The sequence below is a fragment of the Anser brachyrhynchus genome, assembly GCF_964034855.1.
Source record: "Anser brachyrhynchus genome assembly, chromosome: 28".
Taxonomy (NCBI): domain Eukaryota; kingdom Metazoa; phylum Chordata; class Aves; order Anseriformes; family Anatidae; genus Anser; species Anser brachyrhynchus.
Window position 1 is genome coordinate 500,572 of NC_137721.1, and position 22,728 is coordinate 523,299.

The 22,728-nt window shown below is 74.3% G+C and overlaps 7 protein-coding genes across 16 annotated transcripts; 5 read left to right on the plus strand and 2 right to left on the minus strand.

Moving 5' to 3' along the window:
• Positions 1-62: 62 nt before the first annotated feature.
• Positions 63-2,774, minus strand: TOMM40L (translocase of outer mitochondrial membrane 40 like). The gene is made up of 9 exons (XM_080570448.1): positions 2,507-2,774; positions 1,845-1,912; positions 1,662-1,754; positions 1,300-1,401; positions 1,049-1,154; positions 823-945; positions 638-714; positions 437-539; positions 63-355 (listed from the first exon to the last, which is right to left on the minus strand). Exons 1-9 carry the CDS (start codon positions 2,757-2,759, stop codon positions 216-218), a joined length of 1,065 nt encoding a protein of 354 aa, XP_080426574.1. The 5' UTR covers positions 2,760-2,774; the 3' UTR covers positions 63-215.
• A 1,071-nt stretch (positions 2,775-3,845) lies between these two features.
• APOA2 (apolipoprotein A2) lies at positions 3,846-4,850 on the plus strand. 2 transcript variants are annotated; one of them, XM_080570465.1, is made up of 3 exons: positions 3,846-4,005; positions 4,382-4,602; positions 4,680-4,850. In XM_080570465.1, exons 2-3 carry the CDS (start codon positions 4,394-4,396, stop codon positions 4,795-4,797), a joined length of 327 nt encoding a protein of 108 aa, XP_080426591.1. In that variant the 5' UTR covers positions 3,846-4,005; positions 4,382-4,393; the 3' UTR covers positions 4,798-4,850. The 2 variants fall into 2 exon arrangements, with proteins under 2 accessions (XP_080426591.1, XP_080426590.1); XM_080570464.1 differs by having other exon boundaries at positions 4,005-4,035.
• Positions 4,851-5,154: 304 nt separating this feature from the next.
• On the plus strand, positions 5,155-6,538 carry UFC1 (ubiquitin-fold modifier conjugating enzyme 1). Its single transcript, XM_080570466.1, has 6 exons — positions 5,155-5,314; positions 5,676-5,743; positions 5,850-5,913; positions 6,017-6,093; positions 6,183-6,273; positions 6,361-6,538. Exons 1-6 carry the CDS (start codon positions 5,192-5,194, stop codon positions 6,430-6,432), a joined length of 495 nt encoding a protein of 164 aa, XP_080426592.1. The 5' UTR covers positions 5,155-5,191; the 3' UTR covers positions 6,433-6,538.
• Positions 6,539-6,727: 189 nt separating this feature from the next.
• USP21 (ubiquitin specific peptidase 21) lies at positions 6,728-13,090 on the plus strand. 7 transcript variants are annotated; one of them, XM_080570454.1, is made up of 13 exons: positions 6,728-6,896; positions 8,118-8,172; positions 8,253-8,985; positions 9,780-9,839; positions 10,609-10,732; positions 10,832-10,943; positions 11,514-11,651; positions 11,740-11,804; positions 11,912-12,015; positions 12,110-12,275; positions 12,412-12,519; positions 12,612-12,722; positions 12,838-13,090. In XM_080570454.1, exons 1-13 carry the CDS (start codon positions 6,743-6,745, stop codon positions 13,038-13,040), a joined length of 2,133 nt encoding a protein of 710 aa, XP_080426580.1. In that variant the 5' UTR covers positions 6,728-6,742; the 3' UTR covers positions 13,041-13,090. The 7 variants fall into 7 exon arrangements, with proteins under 7 accessions (XP_080426580.1, XP_080426582.1, XP_080426581.1 ...); XM_080570456.1 differs by having other exon boundaries at positions 12,167-12,275; XM_080570455.1 differs by having other exon boundaries at positions 10,633-10,732.
• Positions 13,091-13,466: 376 nt separating this feature from the next.
• Positions 13,467-17,186, plus strand: PPOX (protoporphyrinogen oxidase). Its single transcript, XM_080570468.1, is given in 13 exon segments — positions 13,467-13,738; positions 14,059-14,193; positions 14,576-14,691; positions 14,768-14,900; positions 15,018-15,162; positions 15,393-15,430; positions 15,432-15,584; positions 16,020-16,080; positions 16,175-16,293; positions 16,375-16,488; positions 16,573-16,722; positions 16,795-16,837; positions 16,922-17,186. Coding segments are annotated over 13 exon segments (1,425 nt in total). The 5' UTR covers positions 13,467-13,651; the 3' UTR covers positions 17,053-17,186.
• Positions 17,101-19,406, minus strand: B4GALT3 (beta-1,4-galactosyltransferase 3). The gene is made up of 6 exons (XM_080570474.1): positions 19,141-19,406; positions 18,760-18,995; positions 18,478-18,668; positions 18,270-18,392; positions 17,976-18,080; positions 17,101-17,902 (listed from the first exon to the last, which is right to left on the minus strand). Exons 1-6 carry the CDS (start codon positions 19,397-19,399, stop codon positions 17,479-17,481), a joined length of 1,338 nt encoding a protein of 445 aa, XP_080426600.1. The 5' UTR covers positions 19,400-19,406; the 3' UTR covers positions 17,101-17,478.
• Positions 19,407-19,890: 484 nt separating this feature from the next.
• LOC308183908 (palmitoyltransferase ZDHHC3-like) lies at positions 19,891-22,704 on the plus strand (the record flags this gene model as incomplete). 3 transcript variants are annotated; one of them, XM_080570469.1, is made up of 8 exons in its annotated part: positions 19,891-20,558; positions 21,185-21,273; positions 21,387-21,460; positions 21,546-21,658; positions 21,767-21,828; positions 21,922-22,009; positions 22,099-22,198; positions 22,288-22,704. In XM_080570469.1, the coding sequence occupies 8 exons, from the start codon at positions 19,891-19,893 to the stop codon at positions 22,495-22,497; spliced, it is 1,404 nt and encodes a 467-aa protein (XP_080426595.1). In that variant the 3' UTR covers positions 22,498-22,704. The 3 variants fall into 3 exon arrangements, with proteins under 3 accessions (XP_080426595.1, XP_080426596.1, XP_080426597.1); XM_080570470.1 differs by having other exon boundaries at positions 22,126-22,198; XM_080570471.1 differs by lacking the exon at positions 22,099-22,198 and having other exon boundaries at positions 22,288-22,478.
• Between the last annotated feature and the right edge of the window lie 24 nt (positions 22,705-22,728).

Consider the following 22,728-nt stretch of genomic DNA (forward strand, 5'->3'; position numbering starts at 1 on the left):
GGGGGGGGGAAACTGAGGCAGAGTGGTGCTGGTGTGGGACCGAGGCCGCCGGTGCCGCCAGCCACCACTCCTCAGCCCAAAGGCTTCCCCACGCCGCCGCGCGCCATCCCCCGGCGGCGGGGGACCCCGGCCCCGGCCCCCCGGGGGGCGGGCGACGGCCGGTCCCCCTGCGGCACGGTGGCTCCCTGAGCAGGACGGGGGGCAGGCGGCGCCCCTCAGCCCACGATGACGCTGAAGCCGCAGTGGAAGCGGTTCTTCCAGTGGTTGAGGAAGGCGCCCAGAGCCAGGGTGACGGGCAGCGGGGGCAGCTTCTTCTCCAGCACCCCCCCGACGCTCCAGTTGCTGTCCAGGAGCCCTGCGGGGATGGAGGGGGGGGACAGGAGTGAGCGGCTGGGGACACGGCAAGGGACAGGGACAGGCGCGGCCCCTCGCTCACCTCTGAAGACGACGTTGGCCTGCGGCAAGTTGAGCTGGTAGCCGAAGGCGAAGGTGGTGTCCTGCAGCCGCGTGTTGGCCTCCAGCTCCACCCCGACCTGCACCTGGGGGGGTGGAGGCGAGACAGTGGGGACAGGGACGTGTGGGGGGGGGGTGACAGGGACACGTGGGGACAGGGAGAGAGAGAGAGGGGGACACCCACCTGCTCGTTGGCTCTGTGGTAGTAGCTGGCGTGGGCGCCGCCGTAGCCCACGTTGAGCGTCGCCACCCATTTCGGGGCTGGAAGAGAGAAAGCAAAGCGACGGGCGAGGGGACGTCCCCGGGGGCCGCCGCGGCGTCACCGGGCCGGGGAGCGGGGACGCCGCGAGGTGCCGGGCGCCCTCGTACCCGTGTATTTGCCCGCCAGCGTGAGGATGGCTCCCTCCTCGCCCGGCCGCCGGTGGTAAACCATCTCGCCGCCCAGCACCAGGCGGGAGGTGACGCTCTGCAGGAAATGCGCCACCAGGATGACTGCGGAGGGGGGGGGGGACACGACAGCGGCATCTCAGCGCGGGGCCCCCGGGGGCTTTTTTTTTTTTTGGGGGGGGGGGGGGGGGGACACGCCGCCGCTCACCGGACTCGCCGAGGAGGTCGGGGTTGCCCAGCGTGAGGGTGGCGGTGCAGTCGTCGCCCCGGTACTCGCCGTCGAACTGCCACGTCACGAACTTGGCCTGGTGCGTCTGCCAGGGGACGAGCACCACGGCGGGTCCCGCGCCGGCCCCGCGGGGGGGGGGGGCGACGGAGCCACCCCCCCCCGTGTGTGTGTGTGTCTGTGTGGTGTCCCCCCCCCCACCGCCATCACCCCCGAAACGGCCCCGGCCCCACCTGGAAGACGGCTTTGGTGCGGAGGCGCTCGGCCACGAGGTGCAGGACCTGGGCGTTGAGGCTGCCGCTGTTGTCCATGTCCCCAACCAGCGTGGGGAAAGCCTGGGGGGGGGGCGCGGGGGGGGCTCAGCTGGGTGACGGGGACACCAGGACCCCCCCCCCCCGCCACGGGACGGATCCCCCTCGCCCCCCTGCCCCCCAAACCCCCGGCATTTCACGGCCCCGAGGCCACCCCCAGGTCCCCCACTGCTGTCCCAGGGACACCCCCGGGGGTCTCAGGGCCACCCCCGGTGCCCCCCCCCTGCCCCCCCAGGTCCGTCACCCCCCCCCCCCCCCGCGGCGTGGGGGCTTCGGGGCCGCACCTCGGTGGGTCCCAGCTGCCGGTCACCCACGAAGGTGGCGTTGAAGTGGTAGTTGGAGGCCCCCAGGGTGCTCATGTGAACCGTGTGCGTCACCTGCGGGGGCCGCGGCGTCAGCGGGGGGGGGGGCCGCGGCGGCAGCGTCCCCTCCCTCGGTGCTGTGCGTGTCCCCCCCCCCCAGGTGACCTGGAAGTGGCTGCTCAGCGCCTTGTTGACGATCAGCTTCACGCCCTCCATCTGCTGCGGGAAAACCTCTGCGGGGACGCGGGGACACGGGGGCAGCTGGGGACAGAGCTGCCCCCCCCCCCCCCCCCCCAGTGCCACCCTGACCCCCCCCACGTCGTCCTCACCCCCGCCACCGCGCCGCCCCCTCCCCACCGCTGCCACCCCCCTCACGTGTCCCCCAGTGTCCCCCCCTCCCCAGTGCCTCACCCCCCCATGCCCCCCAGTCCCGTGCTCCCCCCCCGGTATGTCCCCCAGTCCCGTTCCCCCTGTGTCCCCCTAGGTCCCTGTCCCCCGGTGTTCCCCCCCCCCAGTCCCATGTCCCCGTCCCCCCCCCCCGGGTCCCGTCCCCCCGGTGTCCCCCCAGTCCCGTGCCCCCCCCGGTGTGTCCCCCAGTCCCGTACCCCCGGCGACCCCCCCAGTCCCGTACCTCCGGTGCCCCCCCCAATCCTGTGTCCCCCCCCCCGCCCGCGTCCCGTGCCCCCCCGGTGTCCTCCCCCGACCCACGTCCCCCGGTGTCCTCACAGTCCCGTACCCCCGTGCTCCTCCGGTGCTCCCCCCCGCAGTCCCCGTACCCCCGGTGCCCCCCCCCAGACCCATGACCCCCCCGGTGCCCCCCCGCCCACCTTTGCACTGCCGGTGCAGCTCGTCGAAGCTGCCGGGGTTCCCGAGGGCCCCCCCCCGGCGCGGGGCCCGGGGCGCGGCGGGGCCCAGCGCGTTGCCCATGGCCCGGCCCGGCCCGGCCCGGCCCGGCCCTAGCGCCGCCGCCGCCGCCCGCCCCCCCCCGAGAGCCCGCTGGGCGCCGCCATGGCGGGTACGGGCACGGCCGCCGGAAGTGGCTTCGCCGGGGAGCTCCCGCCCTCGGGCCGCGGCTGCCATCTTGGGTGAGGGCACAGCCCGCCCGCTCATTGGCTGGGGCGGGCGGGGCGGGGCCGCCGCGGTCCTGTGCCCCCGGGATTCCCGTCCCCCGCACGGTGCCGTTCCGGGGCTGCCGCGTTCCGGCCCCGCAAACCGTCCCCTGCCCGTGTCCCCTCCACCCCCTCCCCGCGTCCCCAGTGTCCCCAGTGTCCCCAGTGTCCCAGCTCCCTGCCCTGTGTCCCCTCCCAGTCCCCACCCTGTGCCCCCACCACGTCCCGTGTCCTCCCCTGGTCCCCCCGCCCTTCTGCCCCCTCCCCACATCCCCTGACTCTGCCCCATGTCCCCCCCTGCCACCGCCCCATGGCCCTGGACCTGCCCCATGTCCCCCCCTGTCCCCTGCCTGCGCTGCCGTCACCGGCAGCTTTCCTGGAAAGGGCTGACTCTGGCAGGGGCTCAGAGGGGAAGGGGCCCCATCAGCCGGCGTCCCCGCTGGCCACCCAGGGGACTGGGAATTTTTGTCCCCGGTGCCACCCAGCGCCCTTTGGACGCGTGTTCCCAAACAGCTGGCCCCCGGCCCGGCTCCACAGCGGGGTGTCCCCCCCTCCGCGATCCGTGGGGTGGCAGCGCCAGCCCCGCGCTGAGTCACGCCGTCACGCTGGTGGCCGAGGGTCAGCGATAAGGCAGCCGCTGACCTTCACCCCCCCAGGGGCCGGCAGTGGCCGGGGCGAACCGGGGTGGGCAGCCCCCCAGAGACCCCCCTGAGATAGGACCCCAGGGTGGTGCTGCTGGGGGCACCCACTGGGCTGGGGATTTGGGCTGGTACAGGGGTTCTGAGAGGGGGGTCCTGTGGTCATGGGGGCTTCCTGGGGCTGTGGGGTGCTCATGAGGTTGTGTCACGGGGCTACAGCACACTGTGGGGCTACAGAGTGCCATGGGGCCACCACGCCCCGTAAGGCCACCAGCCGAGCCCCACCGTGGCACCCCCAGCTGCCCAAATCGCTGCCACGCGCTTCGGCCAGCGTCACCCATCGTCCGCGTCCCACCACAGGGCTGTAGAGCCACAGAGCTGGGCCCCCAGGGCACGGGGCCGTCCCCGCTGGGCTGTCCACCCCCTGCAGCCCGCCGCAGTGACCCTTACCCTCGCTGTGTTTACCTGGCTGGGAGGCATGGCCTCCCCAGCCCAGGGGCGGGGGCTGCTCTGGGGGATAAAAGCACCCGCAGCCCCCGAGGCAGCACTTGTAGCCCCCCACCTCTGTGTCCTGCCCAGGTGAGCGGGCAGCTGGCACTCAGCACCTGGGTCCGTGGGGCAGGATGGGACTTTGGGGCTGGATGGGACAGGGATGGTGCAGGATGGGGATCGCGGAGCCGCAGGACTGGGATGGGGAAGGGCAGAGACATGGGGTGGGGAAGGGTGGGAGGGAGACGGCAGGGCTGTGGGGCAGGGATGGGGCAGGAAGGGGACGGGGGCTCTGTGGGGCTGGGATAGGGCAAGATGGGCACGGAGGTGCCACGGGGCAGGACGGGACGGGGATGGGGCAGGACAGTGACGAGGGAGCTGTGGGGTTGTGACGGGTGGGACGGAGCCATGGGGTGGGAGGGGGATGGCAGCACCAGACCCACACCCCCGGTGTCCCCACGCCCAGATCCGTGCCACGATGAAGCTGCTGGTGGCCGCGTTGCTGCTGCTCTGCGCCTGCAGCCTCCAGGCCGCCCTGACAAAGCGCGAGGCTGAGCCCGAGCCCGGGGCCGAGCCCGCCCCGGATGCCACCATCCCCCTGAGCCGCCACTTCCAGACCTTCTCCGACTTTGTCACCAAGGAGCTGCCCCAGAAGCTGCAGGCGGAGGAGCTGCGGAGCCAGGCCAAGTACTGGGGGGGCTGGGGGGGGGGGGGGGGCTGGGAACCCCCCAGGGCGTCTCCTCACCGCTCCCCTGTCCCCGCAGGGCCTATCTGGAGCAGGCCAACCAGCAGCTGACGCCGCTGGCCCAGGAGCTGCGCAGCAACGTCCTCCAGTTCTTCTCCTCCCTGCTGGAGCTGGGCAAGAGCAAGGAGCAGGCCTGAGCGCCACCATGGAGCCCCCGGCCCCCCAGCACCAATAAAGCCTTTGAGCCGCCCACTGTGTCCCGTGTGCTGTGTGTGAGGGGCTGGGGATGCGGGGACGGTGGTGGGGGCTGCGGTGGGGGCTCGGGAAAAAAATAAAAATGAAATTAAATTAAAAAAAAAAATAGGGCTGAGGCCTGGCAAACTCAGCACTGCCAGCACTAAAGATGGAGGCGCCCCTAGTCAAGATGGCGGACGCGGCGCCTCCTGCCCCTAAACAAAATGGCGGCGCCAGGCTTCGCACCCCCTCCTCCGAGCGTCACTTCCGCCCCACCGCCCCCAGCAAAGATGGCGGCGCGGCCGCGTTTCCACCCCCTCCCCCGGGGCCCGGGCGCCGCTTCCGGGCGCGGCGGCGATGGCGGAGGAGGCGGCGCGGCGGGCGGTGGCGGAGCTGCCGCTGCTGCGGACGGCGGCGGGGCCGCGGGACCGGGAGCGGTGGGCGGAGAGGCTGAAGGAGGAGTACCGGGCGCTCATCCAGGTGCGCCGCCCGCCGGGACACCGGGAACGGGGGCAACGGGGGGGGACCGGGGGGGTTAGCGGGGAGTCCCGGAGGGATACTGGGGGGATACCGGGGGATGTGGTTACCGGGGGGGGGTTACCGGGGGATCTGGGGGGGTTATCGAAGGGGTTTTCTGGGGGGGGTACCGGGGGATCCCGGGGGGTTACCGGGGAACGGGGTCCCGGGGGCTACCGGGGGGATTACCTGGGGAGCCCCGGGGGGGCTACCGGGGGGGTCACGAGGGGTCCGGGGGGTTAGAGGGGGGTCCCGGCGGATAACCGGGGGGGTTACCGGGGGGCCCTGGGGAGTTATGGGGGAGTTACCGGGGGTTTACCCGCAGTACGTGGAGAACAACAAGAACGCCGACAACGACTGGTTCCGCCTCGAGTCCAACGCCGAGGGCACCCGGTGGGTGAGCGGGGGGGGGGGGCAGCTCCCGGTACGGGGCGGGGGGGGCCGGTGCCACGTGTGAAACTCCCCCGGTGCCCCCCCCCGGTGTGTCCCCCCCCTGCAGGTGGTTTGGGCGCTGCTGGTACATCCACGAGCTGCTCAAGTACGAGTTCGCCATCGAGTTTGATGTGAGTGGGGGCTCGGGGGGAGGGGGGCAGGGAGCCGTGTGTGTGTCCCCCCCACCCCGGGGGGGGCCCTGACCCAGCCCGTGTGTGCCCCCCCCCGGTGCAGATCCCGGTGACGTACCCCAGCACCGCCCCCGAGATCGCCATCCCGGAGCTGGACGGGAAGACGGCCAAGATGTACAGGTGGGGGAGGCTCATTTCTTTGGGGGGGGGCTCGTTTTTGGGGGGGGAGGCTCGTTTCGGGGGGGCTCACGGCTCTGTCCTCCCCGCAGAGGGGGCAAGATCTGCCTCAGCGACCACTTCAAGCCCCTCTGGGCCCGCAACGTGCCCAAGTTCGGGCTGGCGCACCTCATGGCGCTGGGGGTGAGTGTGTGTGGGGGGGCACATAACGGGGGGGGGGGGGGCACCGGGGGGCTGCCCCCCCCCAGCTCCTCACCTCTGTCCCCGCAGCTCGGCCCCTGGCTGGCCGTGGAGATCCCCGACCTCATCGCCAAGGGCCTGATCCAGCATAAGGAGAAGTGAGCGGGGCGCGGGGGGGGGCAGCGCCCCCCCGGGAGGTGCCGACCCCCCCCTGCAGCCCCTCCCCCCCCCTTTTTCCCGCTGTTCCCCAATAAACGCTGCAGCCCTCGCCCTGCCCCTGCTGCTGCTGCTTTGGGGAGGGGCAAACAAAAATTTTTGGGGGGGTCTCTGCACCTTCTTCCCCACCCCGTGGTGGGCGGGGGCGCTCTGGTTCCGCTCCGCTCCTCGCGACCCTACAAAAACACCTCTTAGGGGGTGGTATTCTACGAAGGACGCGGCGCCTTTAAGGGGGGGGGAACGCCGGGCGGTCTCCATGGCGACGCGGAGGCGTCAGGCGGAGGGGGCGGGGCGCGGCCCGGCGCAGGCGCAGTGCGGCGCCGTGAAGCCGCCGGGGGCGGGGCGGCGGGCGGGGGAGCCAAGATGGCGGCGGGCGCTGCGGGAGTTGTTGCCATGGCGGCCCGCGGGAGGTGCGGCGGGGCCGGGGGGCACCGGGGGGGGGGGGGGACCGGGGGGGGGCGAGGGGTGGGGAGGGGACGGGGCACGGGGCCGGGACGCGGGGGGGGGGACGGGGGACGGGGGGGGGAAGGGGAAGGGTCCGGTAATGGGAGGGGGCGGCGGGGGGGGGGGGGACGGGGCGGGCGGGGGGGGGGCATGGGGAGGGACGGGGGAGGAGGGACAGGGACAGGGGGTCGGGGGGGGACACGGGGTGGGGGACACGGGGTGGGGACAGGTAGGGCTGGGGACGAAGGTGGGGGGGGCACGGGGGGGGACAGGGCCAAGGGGGACAGGGGGGACAGGGGCAGGGACAGGTAGGGCAGGGGACGGTGTCTGGGGGGGCATGGGGGGGGGGCAGGGCCAAGGGGGGACAGGGAATGGTGGCACTGGGGGGGGGGACACACAGAGCCAGGTAGGGCAGGTGACAGTGCCCGGGTGGGACACGGGGGGTGGGCAGGGGCAGGTGGGGCTTGGAGGGGGGCGTGGGGGGGACAGGGCCCGGGGAATGGTGCCACTGGGGGGGGGGGGGACAGGGGCAGGAGGGACAGGGGGTGGGGGACAGGTGGGAGACACCCTGGGGACGCAGCCAGGTAGGGCAGGGGTGGGACACGGGGTGGGGACAAGGCCTGGGGGGGGGGGGCAGGGGATGGTGACAGCGGCAGGAGGGACAGGGGACAGTGTCCAGGAGGGACACGGGGGTGGGGGACAGCGCCAGGCAGGGCAGGGGACGGTGCCCGGGGGGGACACGGGGTGGGGACGGTGCCCAGGGGGGTCAGGGAACGGTGTCACTGTGGGGTGGGGGAGCCCAGCACAGGAGGCAGGGTGGGGGACGTCACCTGGGGGGCACATGGGGTGGCAGAGGGGGACAGGCGGGGCAGGGGACGGTGGGGGGGGGGGGGGGGGACAGAGCTGGGCAGGGCAGGGGACACGTCCTGAGGGGGACGGGAGGGGGTGCAGGGCCAGGCAGGGGACAAGGGACAAGGTGGGACACGGGGGGGGGGGGGGGGACACATGACAGCACCCAGGTAGGACACGGGACGGCGGCACCGTGGGGCGGGGGGGACAGGGTCGGGGACAGGGTGGGGGTGTCCGGAGGAGGGGACAGGGCCGGGACCGGGGGTCCCCCTCCTGGCGACCCGCCCGTCCCCAGCACCCCCCCCTCCGGTGACCCGTCCCCTCTCTTAACGCCGCAGGCCCCCCGCAGACGGGACGCTCCGGCCGGCCGCGCGCCTCGGGGGGCCGTGAGAGGTGGGTGCCCCCCCCCCCCGCCCGCCCCGGGGGGGCGCCCCGGCTCGGCCCCAGCGCCCTCCGTCTCCCCCCCCCCCCAGGCTCCTCCCGACGATGCCCCAAGCCTCGGAGCACCGCCTGGGCCGGGCCCGCGAGCCCTCCGGCGGCGTCGCCGCGCAGCCCAAAGGCGTCCCCAAGCCGCCCGGCCGCGCCGTCAGCCAGGAGCGCCACGCGGCCGCCCTCACCCCCGCCGCCAACGGCCTCTCGCCGGCCCCCAAACTTCGCCTGCTGCCCCCCCGGCCGGCCCCGCTGGAGGAACGGGGCAAGAAGCTGGAGCTGGAGCGGGGCCGGGCGGCCAAGCGGGGCTCGGCGTGCCGCCGGGGACCCCTCAAAGCGGACCACGGGGTGCGGGTGCCCGGCTCCCCGCAGGCGGGCGCGGGGCCCGGCGGCGCCCCCTCCTCGTCCTTCTCGCTGCCCGCCGGGGCCGAGCGGCGCCGCGGCAACCTGGCCCGCTCCAAATCCGTCAGCATCGGGGACCTGAGCGGCGAGGACGTGGCGGCGGCGCTGAGCCGCCTGGCGCTGCGGGACGGCGGCCACCAGCTCGGCACCGGCGCGCTCGCCCTCAAGAGGAGCTCGTCCCTGCGCAGGGTCAACGTCAGCCCCGGGCCGGACGGCAAGCCCGCTGCCCCGCTGCTCTCCGTGCGCCACGAGGGCTGCCCCCGGACTCGTGTCCCCGACCCCCCCTACGCCCACGGCCCCGACGGCCCCGCGCCCGGCAGCCCCCCGCTGGGCAGGGCCCCGGCGCCCGGCAGGCCCGAGGAGAAGGCGGCGGCTGTAAGAGCGGCGGGGCGCCGGCCACCCTGGTTTGGGGGCGCGGGTGATGCTTGGGGTGGGGCGGGGGGGGGTTTCCCTTCCCCCCCTGGGTGCCGGAGGGCTCCTGGGGGGGGGGCGCGGGGGCGTTTCCTCGGCTGCCCTTTGCCCCACGCTGCCACCCGCTCGCCCCCGGGGCCGCGTGCTGGGATTAGGAGCCGTGAAATCCCAGGGCTGCGGCGGTGGCAGCGGTGCGGGACAGGGTTTGTCCCCAAATTGGTGGCTCCCCCCCCCGCCCCCCCCCCCGGTCCCCGGCACGGCGGCTGCGCTGCGGTGCCACCGAGGGGTCCCCGCGGCCGCTGGGCGCGGCGCCCGCTTCCGTGTTTTCCTCCTCTCTGCTCCCCTCTCGGGGCGCGCTCCGTCCCCGAGGCGCTGCCGCCTCTAATTAATCCCGCCGGGATGAGCCCGCCGCCCGGCCCAGAATAGCCCGGGGTGGCAAATCGGATCAAGCTAACGAGCTCGGGGGGCTTAACGAAGCGCCGGGGGGCCCGGCCGGTGCCGCGGTCCCGTCCCCGCTTTGCGGCGCCGGAGCCATGGCGGGGCCGCGGGGCTCCACGCTGGTGGAGCTGCCCCGCAGACTGCCCCGCGGCCTCCTGCCCCGCCGGGACCTCCGGGGCCGCGGCGCCGACGTGGCCGAGTCGGTGGCGCAGGCGGCGGTGCTGGGGCTGCTCCTCGTCGGCGGCGGCGAGGTAACGGCGCCGAGCCCGGGGGGCGCCGGGGGGGGGGTGGCTGACGGCTCTGCCTTCGTGTCCCCGCAGACGCACCACGCGCTGCTGCTGGGCTCCGGCCACGTCGGCCTCAGGAATCTGGGCAACACGGTAAGCGGGCGTTCGTCCCCGGTGTCCCCGGGTCCCCAGCGTTCCCGGGTCCGTGCACCTCGCGTCCGCTCGTCCCCTCGTCCCCGTGTCCGGCACCCCCACGTTGCCTTTTCCCTGTCCCCACGTCCCCGTGTCCCCATCCCTGCACGAGGAATCTGGGCAGCCCGCGGCGTCCCTGTGCCCGGCGTCCCCACGTCCCCGTGTCCCTGACCCCAGTCCCTGTGCCCGGCGTCCCCACGTCCCCGTGTCCCTGACCCCAGTCCCTGTGCTCAGCGTCCCCACGTCCCCCTTTCTATGTCCCCATGTCCCTGTCCCCACATCCCCGTGTCCCTGTCCCAGTCCCTGTGCCCAGCGTCCCCACGCCCCCCTCCTTATGTCCCCATGTCCCTGTCCCAGTCCTCGTCCCCAGCGTCCCCACATCCCCACCCCAACGTCCCCCTGTCCCCGTCCCCAGCCCGTGTCCCCACATCCTCCCCCCATCCCCACGTCCCCGCACCGCCCATCCCCAAGTCCCCCTGCCCCCCGCCTGCCGTCCCCCCCCCCCCGACTCCTCGTGCCCCCCACCTGGCAGCCCCCCGTCCCCCCCCGCGTCCCTTCAGGGGACGCCCCCCCCCGCCACCCCCTCGGTGCCGCGACGGGTGCTCAGCCCCATCCCAGGACCCCTCCTGACGCCCCCGGGGGGGTTCCCCGGGGTGCTGAGGGGACGGGACAGGGGGACAGGGGTGCCGGGGGGGTGTCACCGCGCCCCCCCCCCCCGCTGTGCCCGCAGTGCTTCATGAACGCGGTGCTGCAGTGCCTGAGCAGCACCAAGCCGCTGCGCGACTACTGCCTGCGCAAGGACTTCCTGCAGGAGCAGCCCGCCGGGCCCCGCGCCCCCCAGGAGCTCACCGAGGGTGGGTGCCGGCCCCCCCCCCCCCGCCACCCACGGGTGCTAAATCCCCCTTACGTAAACCGCCCTGACGCCCGCTCGCCCCCCCCCCACGTCCCCGCAGCCTTCGCCGACGTCATCGCGGCGCTGTGGCACCCCGAGTCCACCGAGGCCGTCAACCCCGGGCGCTTCAAGGCCGTCTTTCAGAAATACGTCCCCTCCTTCACCGGCTACAGGTCGGGCTGGGCCCCGGCCCGCGGAGCACCCGTGGGTGCTCGCCCTCGTGCTCGTGGTTGGGTGCTGGGGGCGGCTTGGGGCCGTGGGGGACCGCTGGGGGCTCAGCCTTGTCCCCGTGGGGGGGTTCTGGGGGGGACAACCCAGGGGTGCTTGTCCTTACCTCCTGTGTTTGGGTGCTGGGGGGGGACCCCAGGGTGCTGGCCCCTTGTGGTTGGGTGCTGGGGGTGCTCAGCAGCGTCCTTATCGTGGGTGCGGTGCTCATCCTGATCCCTGCGGCTGGGTGCTGGGGGGGGACCTCTGGGTGCTCGCCTTCGTTCCCATGGCTGGGGCCAAGGGGGGAGCCCCCGGGTGCTCGCCCGCATCCCTGCAGCTGGGTGCTGGGGGGTGGGGGACCTCTGGGTGCTGAGCCACGTCCCCCTGAGTGGCTGCTGGAGGTCCCCAGGGCACGGCAGCGGTGAGGCGGGGGGGTCGCGCTCCCCCCCCGTTGACCTTCTGAGAGGTTCTGAGTCTGCCCACGGGATTCAGCGGGGCCGGGGTCACCCATGGGTGCTGAGGGCCCCGCGGTGCAGCCAGCAGGACGCGCAGGAGTTCCTCAAGTTCTTCATGGACCGGCTGCACGCCGAGATCAACCGCAAGGGCCGCAGGACGCCCAGCATCCTCGCGGACACGCGCCGCGCCCCCGCGCCCGAGGACGCCGACACGCTGAGGTGAGGGGACACGGGGGCGGGGGGGGATGGGGGGGGGACACCCGGCCTCGGGGCCGTGCCTCAGCGGCCCCCCTCCTGCCCCCCGCAGCGACGACGAGCGCGCCAACCTGATGTGGAAGCGGTACCTGGAGAGGGAGGACAGCAAGATCGTGGGTGAGCCCGGCCGCCACGGGGCGGCCCCGGTCCCTCGGGGGGGGGGGGGTCCCCAGCCCTTTGGGACCAACCTGACCCCCCCACCCCTCACCCCCCCCACCCCCCAGACCTCTTCGTGGGGCAGCTGAAGAGCTGCCTCAAGTGCCAGGCGTGCGGCTACCGCTCCACCACCTTCGAGGTCTTCTGCGACCTCTCCCTGCCCATCCCCAAGGTAGGACGGGGTCCCCCCGCCGTGCCGCCCCCGGAGCCCCCCTCCCCGCCGACCCCCTGAGCCGCCCCCACCCCCCCCTCCCCGTGCCCCACAGAAGAGCTTCGCGGGCGGGAAGGTTTCGCTCCACGACTGCTTCAGCCTCTTCACCAAGGAGGAGGAGCTGGACTCGGAGAACGCGCCCGTGTGCGACAAGTGCCGGCAGCGGACGCGCAGCACCAAGAAGCTCACCATCCAGCGCTTCCCCCGCGTCCTGGTGCTGCGTATCCTTTGGGAGCCTGTCTTTTAGGGTTGTTTTTTTTTTTGGGGGGGGGGGTTCTTTTATTTTGGGGGGGGGGGTCCTGGGAGGGTCCCCGCAGCCCCGCCCCGGCGACGTCCCTTGACGCGGGGCGCACGCAGACCTCAACCGCTTCTCCACCACGCGCTACTCCATCAAGAAGTGCTCCGTCTTCGTCGACTTCCCCCTGCAGCAGCTCAACCTGCGCGAGTTCGCCAGCGAGAAGGCGGGTAAGGGGGGGGGGGGGGGGACACACAAGGGGGTCAGAGAGGGGTTCGGGGGGGGGTCAGCGCTGAGCCGTGCCCCCCCCCCCCACAGGCAGCCCCGTCTACAGCCTGTACGCGCTCTGCAACCACTCGGGCAGCGTGCACTACGGCCACTACACCGCCTTCTGCCGCGACCCCTCGGGCTGGCGGCTCTACAACGACTCCCGGTAGGTGCCCCCCCCCAAACCCCGACCCCCCCGGACCCCCCCAAACCCCCCCCCAACCCCCCCGGCCGCACCCCGCGGCCCCCCCCTTGGCTCGGTGCTGAGGCTGCGGCCGCAGCGTGTCGCCCATCAGCGAGAACCAGGTGCCGTCCAGCGAGGGCTACGTCCTCTTCTACGAGCTCCACGACCCCCCCGGCAGGAGGCCCTGAGCCGCCCCCGCCGCCCCCCCCGGCCCCCCCCCCTCCCCCCCCCGGTCCCGGTGCCGGTCCCGGATCCCCCCCCCCCGGCCGGGGGGGGCCGCGGGCGGGCGGCTGTACATAGCCCCGGCTGCCCCGCGAGGGGCTTTTGTGAATAAATTTATTAAGAAAAGACCAAAAAGGAGCAGTTTGGGGGCGGGGGGGGGGCAGCCCCGGCTGGGGGGGGGGGGGGCGGCAGAGAGAGGGGGCGGGGCTAGAAGCGAGGGGCGGGGCTATGGGCACAGGGGGCGGGGCTATGGACACAGGGGGCGGGGCTATGGACACAGGGGGGCGGGGCTATGGGCACAGGGGGCGGGGCTATGGGCACAGGGGGCGGGGCTTATTTCACGTGTCTTATAGGGAGGGGGCGGGGCTTGTTGCGGGAGGGGCGGGGCACGGAGCACAAGGTGGGGCCAATCAGGGAGCGGGGTCACTCCGGGGGGCGGGGCCACCTTAGGGGTGGGGTCGTCATAGGGGCGGGGCCTGCGGAGCGCATGCCGCGTCCATCAATGAGGCAGCGCCGCGCCATTGGCTCCCGTTAGCCCCGCCCCTTCCCTCCCCGCCAATCACCGAGGAGGGGCGGGCCCCCCAGAGCCCAGAGCGGTGCGCGCGGCTTCGGCGTCCGGAGGGAAACCGGGAGCGGAGCGCGGACGGGCCGGGCACCCGCCGGACCCCCCCCCATCACCCAGCGCCCCCATGCCGCGCACCGTGGCCGTGCTGGGGGGCGGCATCAGCGGCCTGGCCGCCTGCTACCACCTGGCCCGCGCCCCCCAGCCGCCCAAGGTGAGCGGGGGGGGACGGGGGGGGCTCTGTGCAGCTTCCCCGATCCCCTCCGGTTCCCTCCCGGTGCCCCCCGGTTCCTCCCGGTGCCCTCCGGTCCCACCCGGTTCTCTCCCGGTGCCTCCCGGTCCCCCCCGGTTCCCCCCCGGTCCCCCCCGGTTCCCTCCCGGTTCCCTCCCGGTTCCCCCGGTTCCCTCCCGGTGCCCCCCAGTTCTCCCCGGTCCCCCCCGGTTCCATCCCGGTGCCCCCCGGTTCCCCCCGATCCCCCCCGGTTCCCCCCCGGTGCCCCCCGGTGGCCGTGACCGCAGTTTCCCCCCCCCCAGGTGGTGCTGCTGGAGGCCAGCGGCCGCCTCGGGGGGTGGCTGCAGAGCACCCGCACCGAGGACGGGGCCGTCTTCGAGCACGGGCCAAGGGGAGTCCGGCCCGGGGGGGCGGTGGGCACCGACACCCTGCACATGGTACGGGGGGGGAGGGCGGGGGGGGGTCCCTGGGGTGGGGGGTCCTTGGGGTGGGGGAAGGGGTGCCGGGGGGGGGGAAGGGGGGGGCAGGGGGGCGTTGGGGGGGCCCTAGGGGGGTGTCAGGGTCCTGGGGGGGGGGCTCTGGGGGGGATTTTGGAGTCTTGGGGGGTCCCTAGGGGGGTGTCAGGGTCTTGTGGAGGGGTCCTGGGGGGATTTCGGGGGTGTTGGGGGGGGTCCTGGGTGGGTGCCAGGCTCTTGGGGATCCCTGGATGGTTTCTGCGGGGTCTCCAGGTTGGTGCCGGTGTCTGGGGGGGGTCCCGGGGGGGGGGGGGGCTGCCCGCATCCCCCCGGTGCCGTCCCCGTCCCGCCCACGTCCCCGCAGGTCTCGGAGCTCGGCCTGGAGAGCGAGGTCCTGCCCGTCCCGGGAGACCACCCGGCCTCCAGCCACCGCTTCCTCTACGCCGCCGGCGCCCTGCACAAGCTGCCCTCGGGGCTGGGGTAGGTGCCACCCCCCCGACCCCTGCCACCGCCACCCCGGGGGCTCCCGTCCCCCTGACCCCCCCGCCGTCCCCAGGGGGCTGCTGCGGCCGGTGCCCCCCTTCTCGCGGGCGCTGCTGTGGAGCGGGCTGCGGGACCTGCTGGCGCCGGCCGGGAAGAAGCCCGACGAGAGCGTGCACGCCTTCGCCCGCCGCCGCTTCGGCCGGGAGGTGGGTGCCTGCGCGGGGGCGATAACGCCCGGTGGGTTGGGGGGGGTGAGGGGGGGCTTATCGGGGGGCTGCAGGGGCCGGGCGGGGGCCGCCTCACCCCGCCGCGTGTCCCCGCAGGTGGCCGACATCGCGGTGGACAGCCTGTGCCGGGGGGTGTTCGCCGGGGACTGCCGGGAGCTCAGCGTCCGCTCCTGCTTCCCCGCGCTCTTCCACGCCGAGCGGCGCCGGCGCTCCGTGCTGCTGGGGCTGGCGCTGGGCGCCGGTGAGAGCCGGGAAGGGGACACCGAGGGGACAGCCCGGGGATGGCACCGCGGCGGTTGGGGACACCGAGGGGGACAGCCAGTGCCACCCCTGCGGCACGTGGGGACACCGAGGGGACACCCTGGGGCTGCCTCCAGCACGCAGGGACCCCAAAGGGGCACCGGTAGGACACAGAGGGGGCCACGGAGGGGACCCCGGCGGCACGGTGCCGGAGCAGCTGTGTCCCCGCAGGGCAGGAGCGCGGGGCCGAGTCGGGGCTGAGCCGGCGGGGCGCGTGCCGAGCGCTGGAGCCAGTGGTCGCTGCGGCGCGGGATGGAGAGCCTGCCCGAGGCGCTGGCCGCCTTCCTGCGCCCCCGCGGCGTCGAGCTGCGCTGCCACGCGCCCCTGCGCAGCCTGCGGCGCCGCCACGACGGCCGGTGGCAGGTAGGGACCCTCATCGCCCTCAGGGGGGGTCCCCGTGCCTTCACGGGGGAGCTCTTTCCAGTGATGGGGGTCCCAAACTTTGGTTCCCGTCCCCTCCGGACGCTTAGGGTGCTGGCCCAGGGAGGTGCTGGGAGCCCTGGGTTCACGCCCCATAATTTGGAGGTGTCGGGATCCCCCTGTTCCCATCCCATAATTTGGGGGGGGGGGGGGGGGGAAGCAAGATCCCTGGGGTCCCCTCCCTAGACTTGGGGTGGGGGCCAGGGCCCTTGGGCTCCTTCCCCAGGGGTTGGGGGCTCCAGGATGTTTCACACCCCATTAAGGTGCCTGGGACCCCCCAGGGAACCCCCCAGGCTCACCCCATGGCTTTGGGGGGGCTCATTCGGGGGTGCCAGGACCCCGGGTTCCCCTCCCAGCACCCCCCTCCCTCTCCCCTAGCTCACCCTGGCAGACGGCACCGTGACGGCCGACCACATCATCAGCGCCCTCCCAGCCGCAGGTGGGTGCTGGGGCACCCAGGTTCCCCCTAGGGGCGTAGGGAGGACGCGGACCCCCCCAAAAACCCCCGAATCTCCCCCAAACTCCGCTTCCAGCCCTGGCGGAGGCGCTGCCGGCCGAGGCCGAGCCGCTGGCGCAGGAGCTGCGGCGCATCCCCACGGTGGCGGTGGCCGTGGTGAACCTGCAGTACGAGGGCGTCACGCTGCCCGTCACGGTGAGAGCCCCGCACCCCCCCAGCACCCAGGGGTGCCCCCCACCCTGCTCACCCCTCTCCTCCCCCCCCACCCCCCCAAAGGGCTTCGGGCACCTGGTGCCTTCCTCCGAGGATGACTCCCTCCTGGGCATCGTCTACGACTCGGTGGCCTTCCCGCAGCACGACGGCGCAGGGCCGGCTTCGGTGCGGCTGACGGTGGGTGAGGGCCGCAGGGGAATAAAGGGGAGGGGGCAATGCCGTGGGGGGGGGGGGCTCACGGGGCTGCCGCTGCCGCTGCAGGTGATGCTGGGGGGCGCCTGGTTCACGCGAGCTTTCGGGGACCCAGCCGCCACGGCCCCGGCCACGCTGCTGCAGCGGGCGCAGGCGGCGGCGCGGGAGCAGCTGGGGCTGGCGGCGGCACCGGCACGCGCCATCGTCAGAGTGCAGCAGGTGGGTGACAGGGTGGGGGGTTTGGGGGGGGTGCCGGGGGGTCCCGGGGCTCACCGGCTGCTCCCTCTGCAGGCCTGCATCCCCCAGTACACGCTGGGCCACTGGCAGCGAACGGGTAAGGCTGGGGACGGGGGGACACGGGGCCCCGGGGACACGCAGAGGCTGCCACCGTCCGCCTGTCCGTCCATCCGTCCCGCAGAGCGCATCAGCCGCTTCCTGGCGGAGCAGCGGCTGCCCCTGAGCCTTGTCGGCGCCTCCTACGCCGGGGTCTCTGTCAACGACTGCATCGCCAGCGCCAAAGCGGCCGTCGGGCGGCTCCTGGGGGGCTGAGCCCCCTGCCGGGGGGTCCCGGCCCGGCTCTCCCCATCCCAGCAGCAGTAGGACAAAGTGTTGTTTTTTTAATGGAAAACCCCTTATAAAGGCCCAGGGAGCAGCTCATAAATAGAATAAATAACCGCACACCAGCAGCGGAGCCTGCAACTCTCTTCAGGCACCTGCACGCCTACGGGGAGACGGAGCCGAGCCAGTCCCCAGCGCCCCCAGCCCCTTTTCTGAGGGGCTCCCCCCCCCCCCCCGCGCCAGGCACCAGCCCTGCAGCCAGCAGCTCCCCGGGCTGCTCCGTGCTCGCTGCTCCCCACAGTCTCTCCAGCAAGGCAACAGCACGAGCCGGCCCTGGCAGCCGGCACATGCCGGGGGGGGGGCCCGTCACGGTGCCGGCTCCCAGCCAACAGTCCACACGGCGGGGGTGTGGGGGGGCTAACGGGGGCCCGGCAGCCAGCTCTGGTTGTACCCGTGTGTGGGAAGGGTCCCCTCTGCCGCAGCCGGGCTGCCGCCGTCCCCGGTCGCCTCAGGGCTGCGCTCGGTGACCCCCCCGGCAGAGCCAGCGCCGCCCCGGGTGCCGTTCCCCGCTGTGGGCAGGCGCGGGGACAGGGCCAGCCTGAGGTCCCCCAGCCCCGGCAGCTTGCGCAGCATCTCCTCCCGGAAGGGGCTGTTGCTGCTGCGGTACCTCTGTCCCTCGCGGCCGGGGCCCTGGCGGCTTCGGCCGGCGCGGGGGTCGCTGCCGATGTCCACGGTCAGGTTGGTGTAGAGCGGGTGCAGGTGCTTGGCCAGCAGCGTGTAGGTGAGGGAGTTCATCCCGTCCTGCGTCCACATCCGCTGCGTGCGGATCAGCAGGTCGAACCTGCGGGGACAGCGAGAGTGTCACCCGCCGGCACCCACCGGTGGCCCCGTGCCGGTCCCGTGCCGGTCCCCACCTGTGCGGGTTCTCCTCGTTGCCTTTGTCGCCCTTGTGCTTCACCATCTTGTAGTGGCCGATGGAGACGGGCGGGCGGACGATCTTCATGCCAGCGAGGCGCACCCTGCGACAGTCCCCACGTCACCAGGATGCCAGGGCACACCCGCGGAGCTTGGCCACCCTCCAGCGGGCCAGCCAAGCCACCCACACGCTTTGTCCCGCGCAGAAATGGGACACGGGGACATCGCTTTTCCTGGTAGCGAGGGAGGGGGGGGCGGGGCAGTGGGGCGGGCAGCACCCCGCCGTGTCCTACCTGGTGGCAATGTCATCGTCCTCGCCGCCCCAGCCCCAGTACTCATTGGGGAAGCCGTTGATCTTCATGTACTGGTCCGGGGTGAGGGCCGAGACCCCCCCGAAGTACTGCGAGTAGGGCAGGCTGCGGGGAGAGCCGAGCGGCTGAGCCAGGCGGCGGCAGGGCCAGCTGCCCGGGTCCCCCCCCCACCCTCACCCCCGGCGCTTACTTGTACCCAAACTTGTTCATGGCGACCGAGACGTGCTTGGGGTTCCAGGGGTCGCAGGTGTAGAGGTTGTAGTCGTTCTCGGGGATGAGATCGACGTCGTGCAGGAAGAGGCAGTCCCACTCCTCGTCCTTCAGCGCCTCCTTCACCCCCACGTTCAGCAGCTTGGCGCGGTTGAAGGTGCCGTTGCCCGCCTACGGGTTTGGGGGCCAAAAAGGCAGCTGGGAGCAGCCGGACTCCCCCTGGCACAAGCCCCGGTGCCGACCCCCGGCCCCCAGCACTCACCTGGTGCACCAGGTAGATGCCGTACTGCAGCTGCTGGCGCTGCAGAAAGGGGTGCAGGTAGTAGAGCAGGTAGCCCAGGTGGCTCTCGCGGTTGCGGTAGGGGACGATGACGGCGGTGCGGGAGCGAGCCTCGCAGGCGGCCGGCTGGTAGCGGCCCCCCGCCTGCACCGCCGGGTTCTTGGCCCGGATCTGCTCCAGCGTGGGCACCCGGCTGAAGCTCACCGTCAGCGGGCCGACTGCGCGGGGAAACGGGGCGATGGCGACCGAGCGGGGACGAACCCCACCAGCCGGCCGGTCCCCGCGGCGGGGGACACGCGGATCCCCCCCGGCTCGCACCGAATCCCCCGGGGGGGGGCTCAGAGCCACCCGGCCCCGACTCACCGAGGAAGGGCGAGCGCTCGGGGCAGTAGGGCGGCGGCTGCGCGGGGTCGGCGTCGAGGCGGGCGGCGGGCGGCTGCAGGCGGCTGAAGTTGGTGTAGACGTCGTGGGTGCGGGTGTAGTCGAAGACGGGGCCGGCGGCGCGGCCGAAGAGCGAGGTGAGGTTGCGGAAGCCGCCCAGGGAGAAGTAGGCGACGAAGGCGAACTGGCAGCCCACCAGCAGGGCCAGCGTGCACGGCCGCTCCAGCAGCCGCCGCAGCATGGCGGGGACGGGGACGGGCCTGCACCGGGACGGGGCCTTCACCGGGCGGCCTCCCCGGAGCCTCCCTTTACCGGGCCGGTCCCGGGGCCTTCACCGGGCAGCACCAGGCAGCCTCCCCAGGGCCTCCCTTCACCGGGCCGCCTCCCCAGAGCCTCGGAGCCTTTGCTGGGCCGGGCCTTTACCGAGCCGGTCCCGGGGCCTTCACCAGACGGCCTCCCCCAAGTCTTCCTTCACCGGGTCTTCACCGGGCGGCCTCCCCGGAGCCTCCCTTCACTGGGCCGGGCCTTTGCCGAACCTTTACCGGGCCGGTCCCGGGGCCTTCACCGGGCCGGGGCCCTGGAACCTTCCTTCGCCGGACGGGGCCTTCACCGGGCAGCCTCCCCCGAGCCTTCCTTCGCCGGGCTGGGTCCCGGAGCCTCCCTTTGCCGGGCCGGGGCCTTCACCGGGCCGCCCCCGGGGCCGGGGCCGTGTCTGTGCGGGGGCCGGGCCTCATGGCGGGGACGCAGCGGAAGCCGAGGGAGCGGCCCCGGAGCTCCCGGCCGGGCCCCGGTGGCGCTGAAGCCGCCGCCGCCGCCGCCCCCGGTGGGCGCCGCTGCCGCCGGGCTCAGCCCCTCCCGGCCGCCGCCATCTCGGAGCGGGGCGGGCGGCGCGGACGTGGCGAGGCCTTAAAGGGGCCGCGCGGGAGGAGGAGGGCGGGGGCGGGACCGGGCGGGGCGCGGCGGGCTCGGGACGCCCGCCCCGGGGGACGGCCCGCGGGGAGCCGGGGGCGGGGGGCGCGGGGCCGGCACCGGCGGCGGGCGGGCGCTAGGACCCGGGGGACGCCGGGCACGGCGGCAGGGGGCGGGGCTCCTCGAGGCCCCGCCCCCGTCGCCGCGGCAACCGCGCACGCCGCCACCGCCCTGCCGGTGCGGGTTGCCCCGCCCCTTTCTCGTGACGTCACGCCTAGCGGGCGCTCCGATTGGGCGCGGCGGGCGAGCCGGAAGTGCCGCGGCGGGCGGCGGGGGAGGGGGGGCGCCGGGATGGCGGCGGCGGCGGCGGCGGCGCGGTGCGGGCGGGACCCGTGCGGCGCCCTCTGCCCGCTGCTCGCCTACCTCAGCGTGGGCTACGCCGACTACGCCGTGCTCGCCCACGTCCTGCCGGGGCCCGCCCTCCGCGGCAGGTGGCGCCCGGAGCCGGCACCGGGCGGCACCGGGGGGGGACCGGGGAGCACCGGAGGGCACCGGGAGGGCACCGGGGGGAACCGGGAGGCACCGCCGGGAACCGGGAGGGCAGCGGGTGGGCACCGGGAGGCACCGGGAGGGCAACTGGGGGACTCCGGAGGGCACCGGGAGGGAACCGGGGGAACCGGGAGGGCCCCGGGGGGCGCTGGGAGGGCACCGGAGGGGAACCGGGGGTCACCGGGTCCGGCGTCGCCTCCCCCTGCCGGTTCCTGGGGCCGTGGGGTCCCCCTGGGCCGATGGGTCCGCACCGGGAGTGCGGGGCCGTGAGGTGCCCCCAGGGTCCAAGTCCCCGGGGTTCGGGCCCTGCGAGGTCTCCCCCTGGGTGCTGGGTCCGTGGGGTCCCCGGGGTCCCCACCGGGGATATGGGGGCTGTAGGGAACCCCCGGGGGTCCTGGGTCCCCGGAGTTTGGGTCCACGGCAGTTCCCCAGGGTTCGGGATCCATGGGGTGCAGGGCCCCTGGGGTCTCCCCAGGGTGCGGGGTCCCCCCCGATGTCTACGGGGCGCTGGGTCTGTGGGGTCCCCGGGGTGCTGGCGCTGCCCTGACCCCGCTCCGTCCCCCCGCAGCCCATGGTGCCCGTTCCACGCCGTGACGTTCAACCTCATCGTGCTGCTGCTGCTGGCCTGCCACACGCGCGCCGTCTTCGCCGACCCCGGTGAGCGCCGCCCGCCGCCACCACCCCCAGCCCATCCTTTTACCGGTACCGGACCCCCGGTGAGGTGAGGTGGGTGCTCACGGCCCCGTGCCGCCCTCCCCCCCCCCCCCCAGGCACCGTTCCCCTCCCCGGCACCGCCATCGACTTCTCGGACCTGCGCAGCGCCGCCCCGCGCAAAACCGAGCGGGTGAGCCTCTGGGGGGGGTTGGGGGGGGGCAGCCTCGGGCTTGGGGGGGGGCTGAGCGCTGCCCCCCCCCCCCTCCTCCCCCCAGAGCCCCGAGGAGTGGACGGTCTGCAGCCGCTGCGAGGCGTATCGCCCCCCCCGCGCCCACCACTGCCGCGTCTGCCACCGCTGCGTGCGCCGCATGGACCACCACTGCCCCTGGTAGGTGCCCAGGGGACCCCCCCAGGACCCCCCCGGGATCCCCCTCGGGTCCCCAGGGGACGCTCCGAGGAGGGGACAGCGAGGTGTCATCGTGCTGTGTGTCTGTAGGATCAATAACTGCGTCGGGGAGTTAAACCAGAAATATTTCATCCAGTTCCTCTTCTACGCCGGTAAGCGGTGGCACCGGCGGGGGGCTCCCCGGGGGGGGCTCAGCCCCGCGGCACCGGGCTCCGGCTCGCTGCTCACCGCTCGCTCCGTGCCAGGGCTGGCCAGCGCCTACGCCGCGGGGCTGGTGCTGGTGGCGTGGCTGGGGCCAGCGGGAGGAGACGGAGCCGAAAACCGCGTCCAGACGTGAGTGGGGGGCGGCGGGGGGGGGATGCCAGGGCTGTGGGGGGCTGCGGGGGGGGGGGGACCCAGGGCTTGCCCCACGTCGGCGCCAGCCCTCGGCCCCACGCTGCCCCCCCCAGCGCCCACTGCATCGTCCTGCTGCTGGAGTCCCTCCTCTTCGGCGCCTTCGTCACCGTCGTGTTCTACGACCAGGTCAGCGGGGGCTGAGCGGGGATGGGGGCGCTGCGCGGGGCGGCGGCGGTGACGTCCCTGTCCCCCCCCCCGTCCCCGTCCCGTCCCAGGTCGTGTCCATCATCACGGACGAGCCGGCGCCGGAGCAGCTCCGCGGCCGGGGGCTGAAGGAGGCGAAGCGGCCGCGGGGGTGTCGCGCCAAGCTGGCGCTGCTGCAGGAGGTGTTCGGGAGGGGCTGCGTGCTCGGCTGGCTCTTCCCCTGCAGCTGCGGGACCCCGGCCGGCCCCGCGTACGCTCCCCTGCCCGCCTGCGACGTCTGAGCCCCCCCCCAAAACCGCCGGGGGACGGCAGCACCCCCACGCCTGGCCACCTTCCGCACCGCGGTGGGGGGGGACTCTGCCGCCCCAAAACCTGGGCGCCCTGGGGAGGTCCCGTCCGCGCACCCAGGGGTGCCAGACGCTGCGGGGCACCAGGTGTGGAGGATTTTCGGGGGGGGCTGGCACCCAATAAAGTCCCTTTCTGTGGAAGTCTTGATGCAGGAGATGGATGCT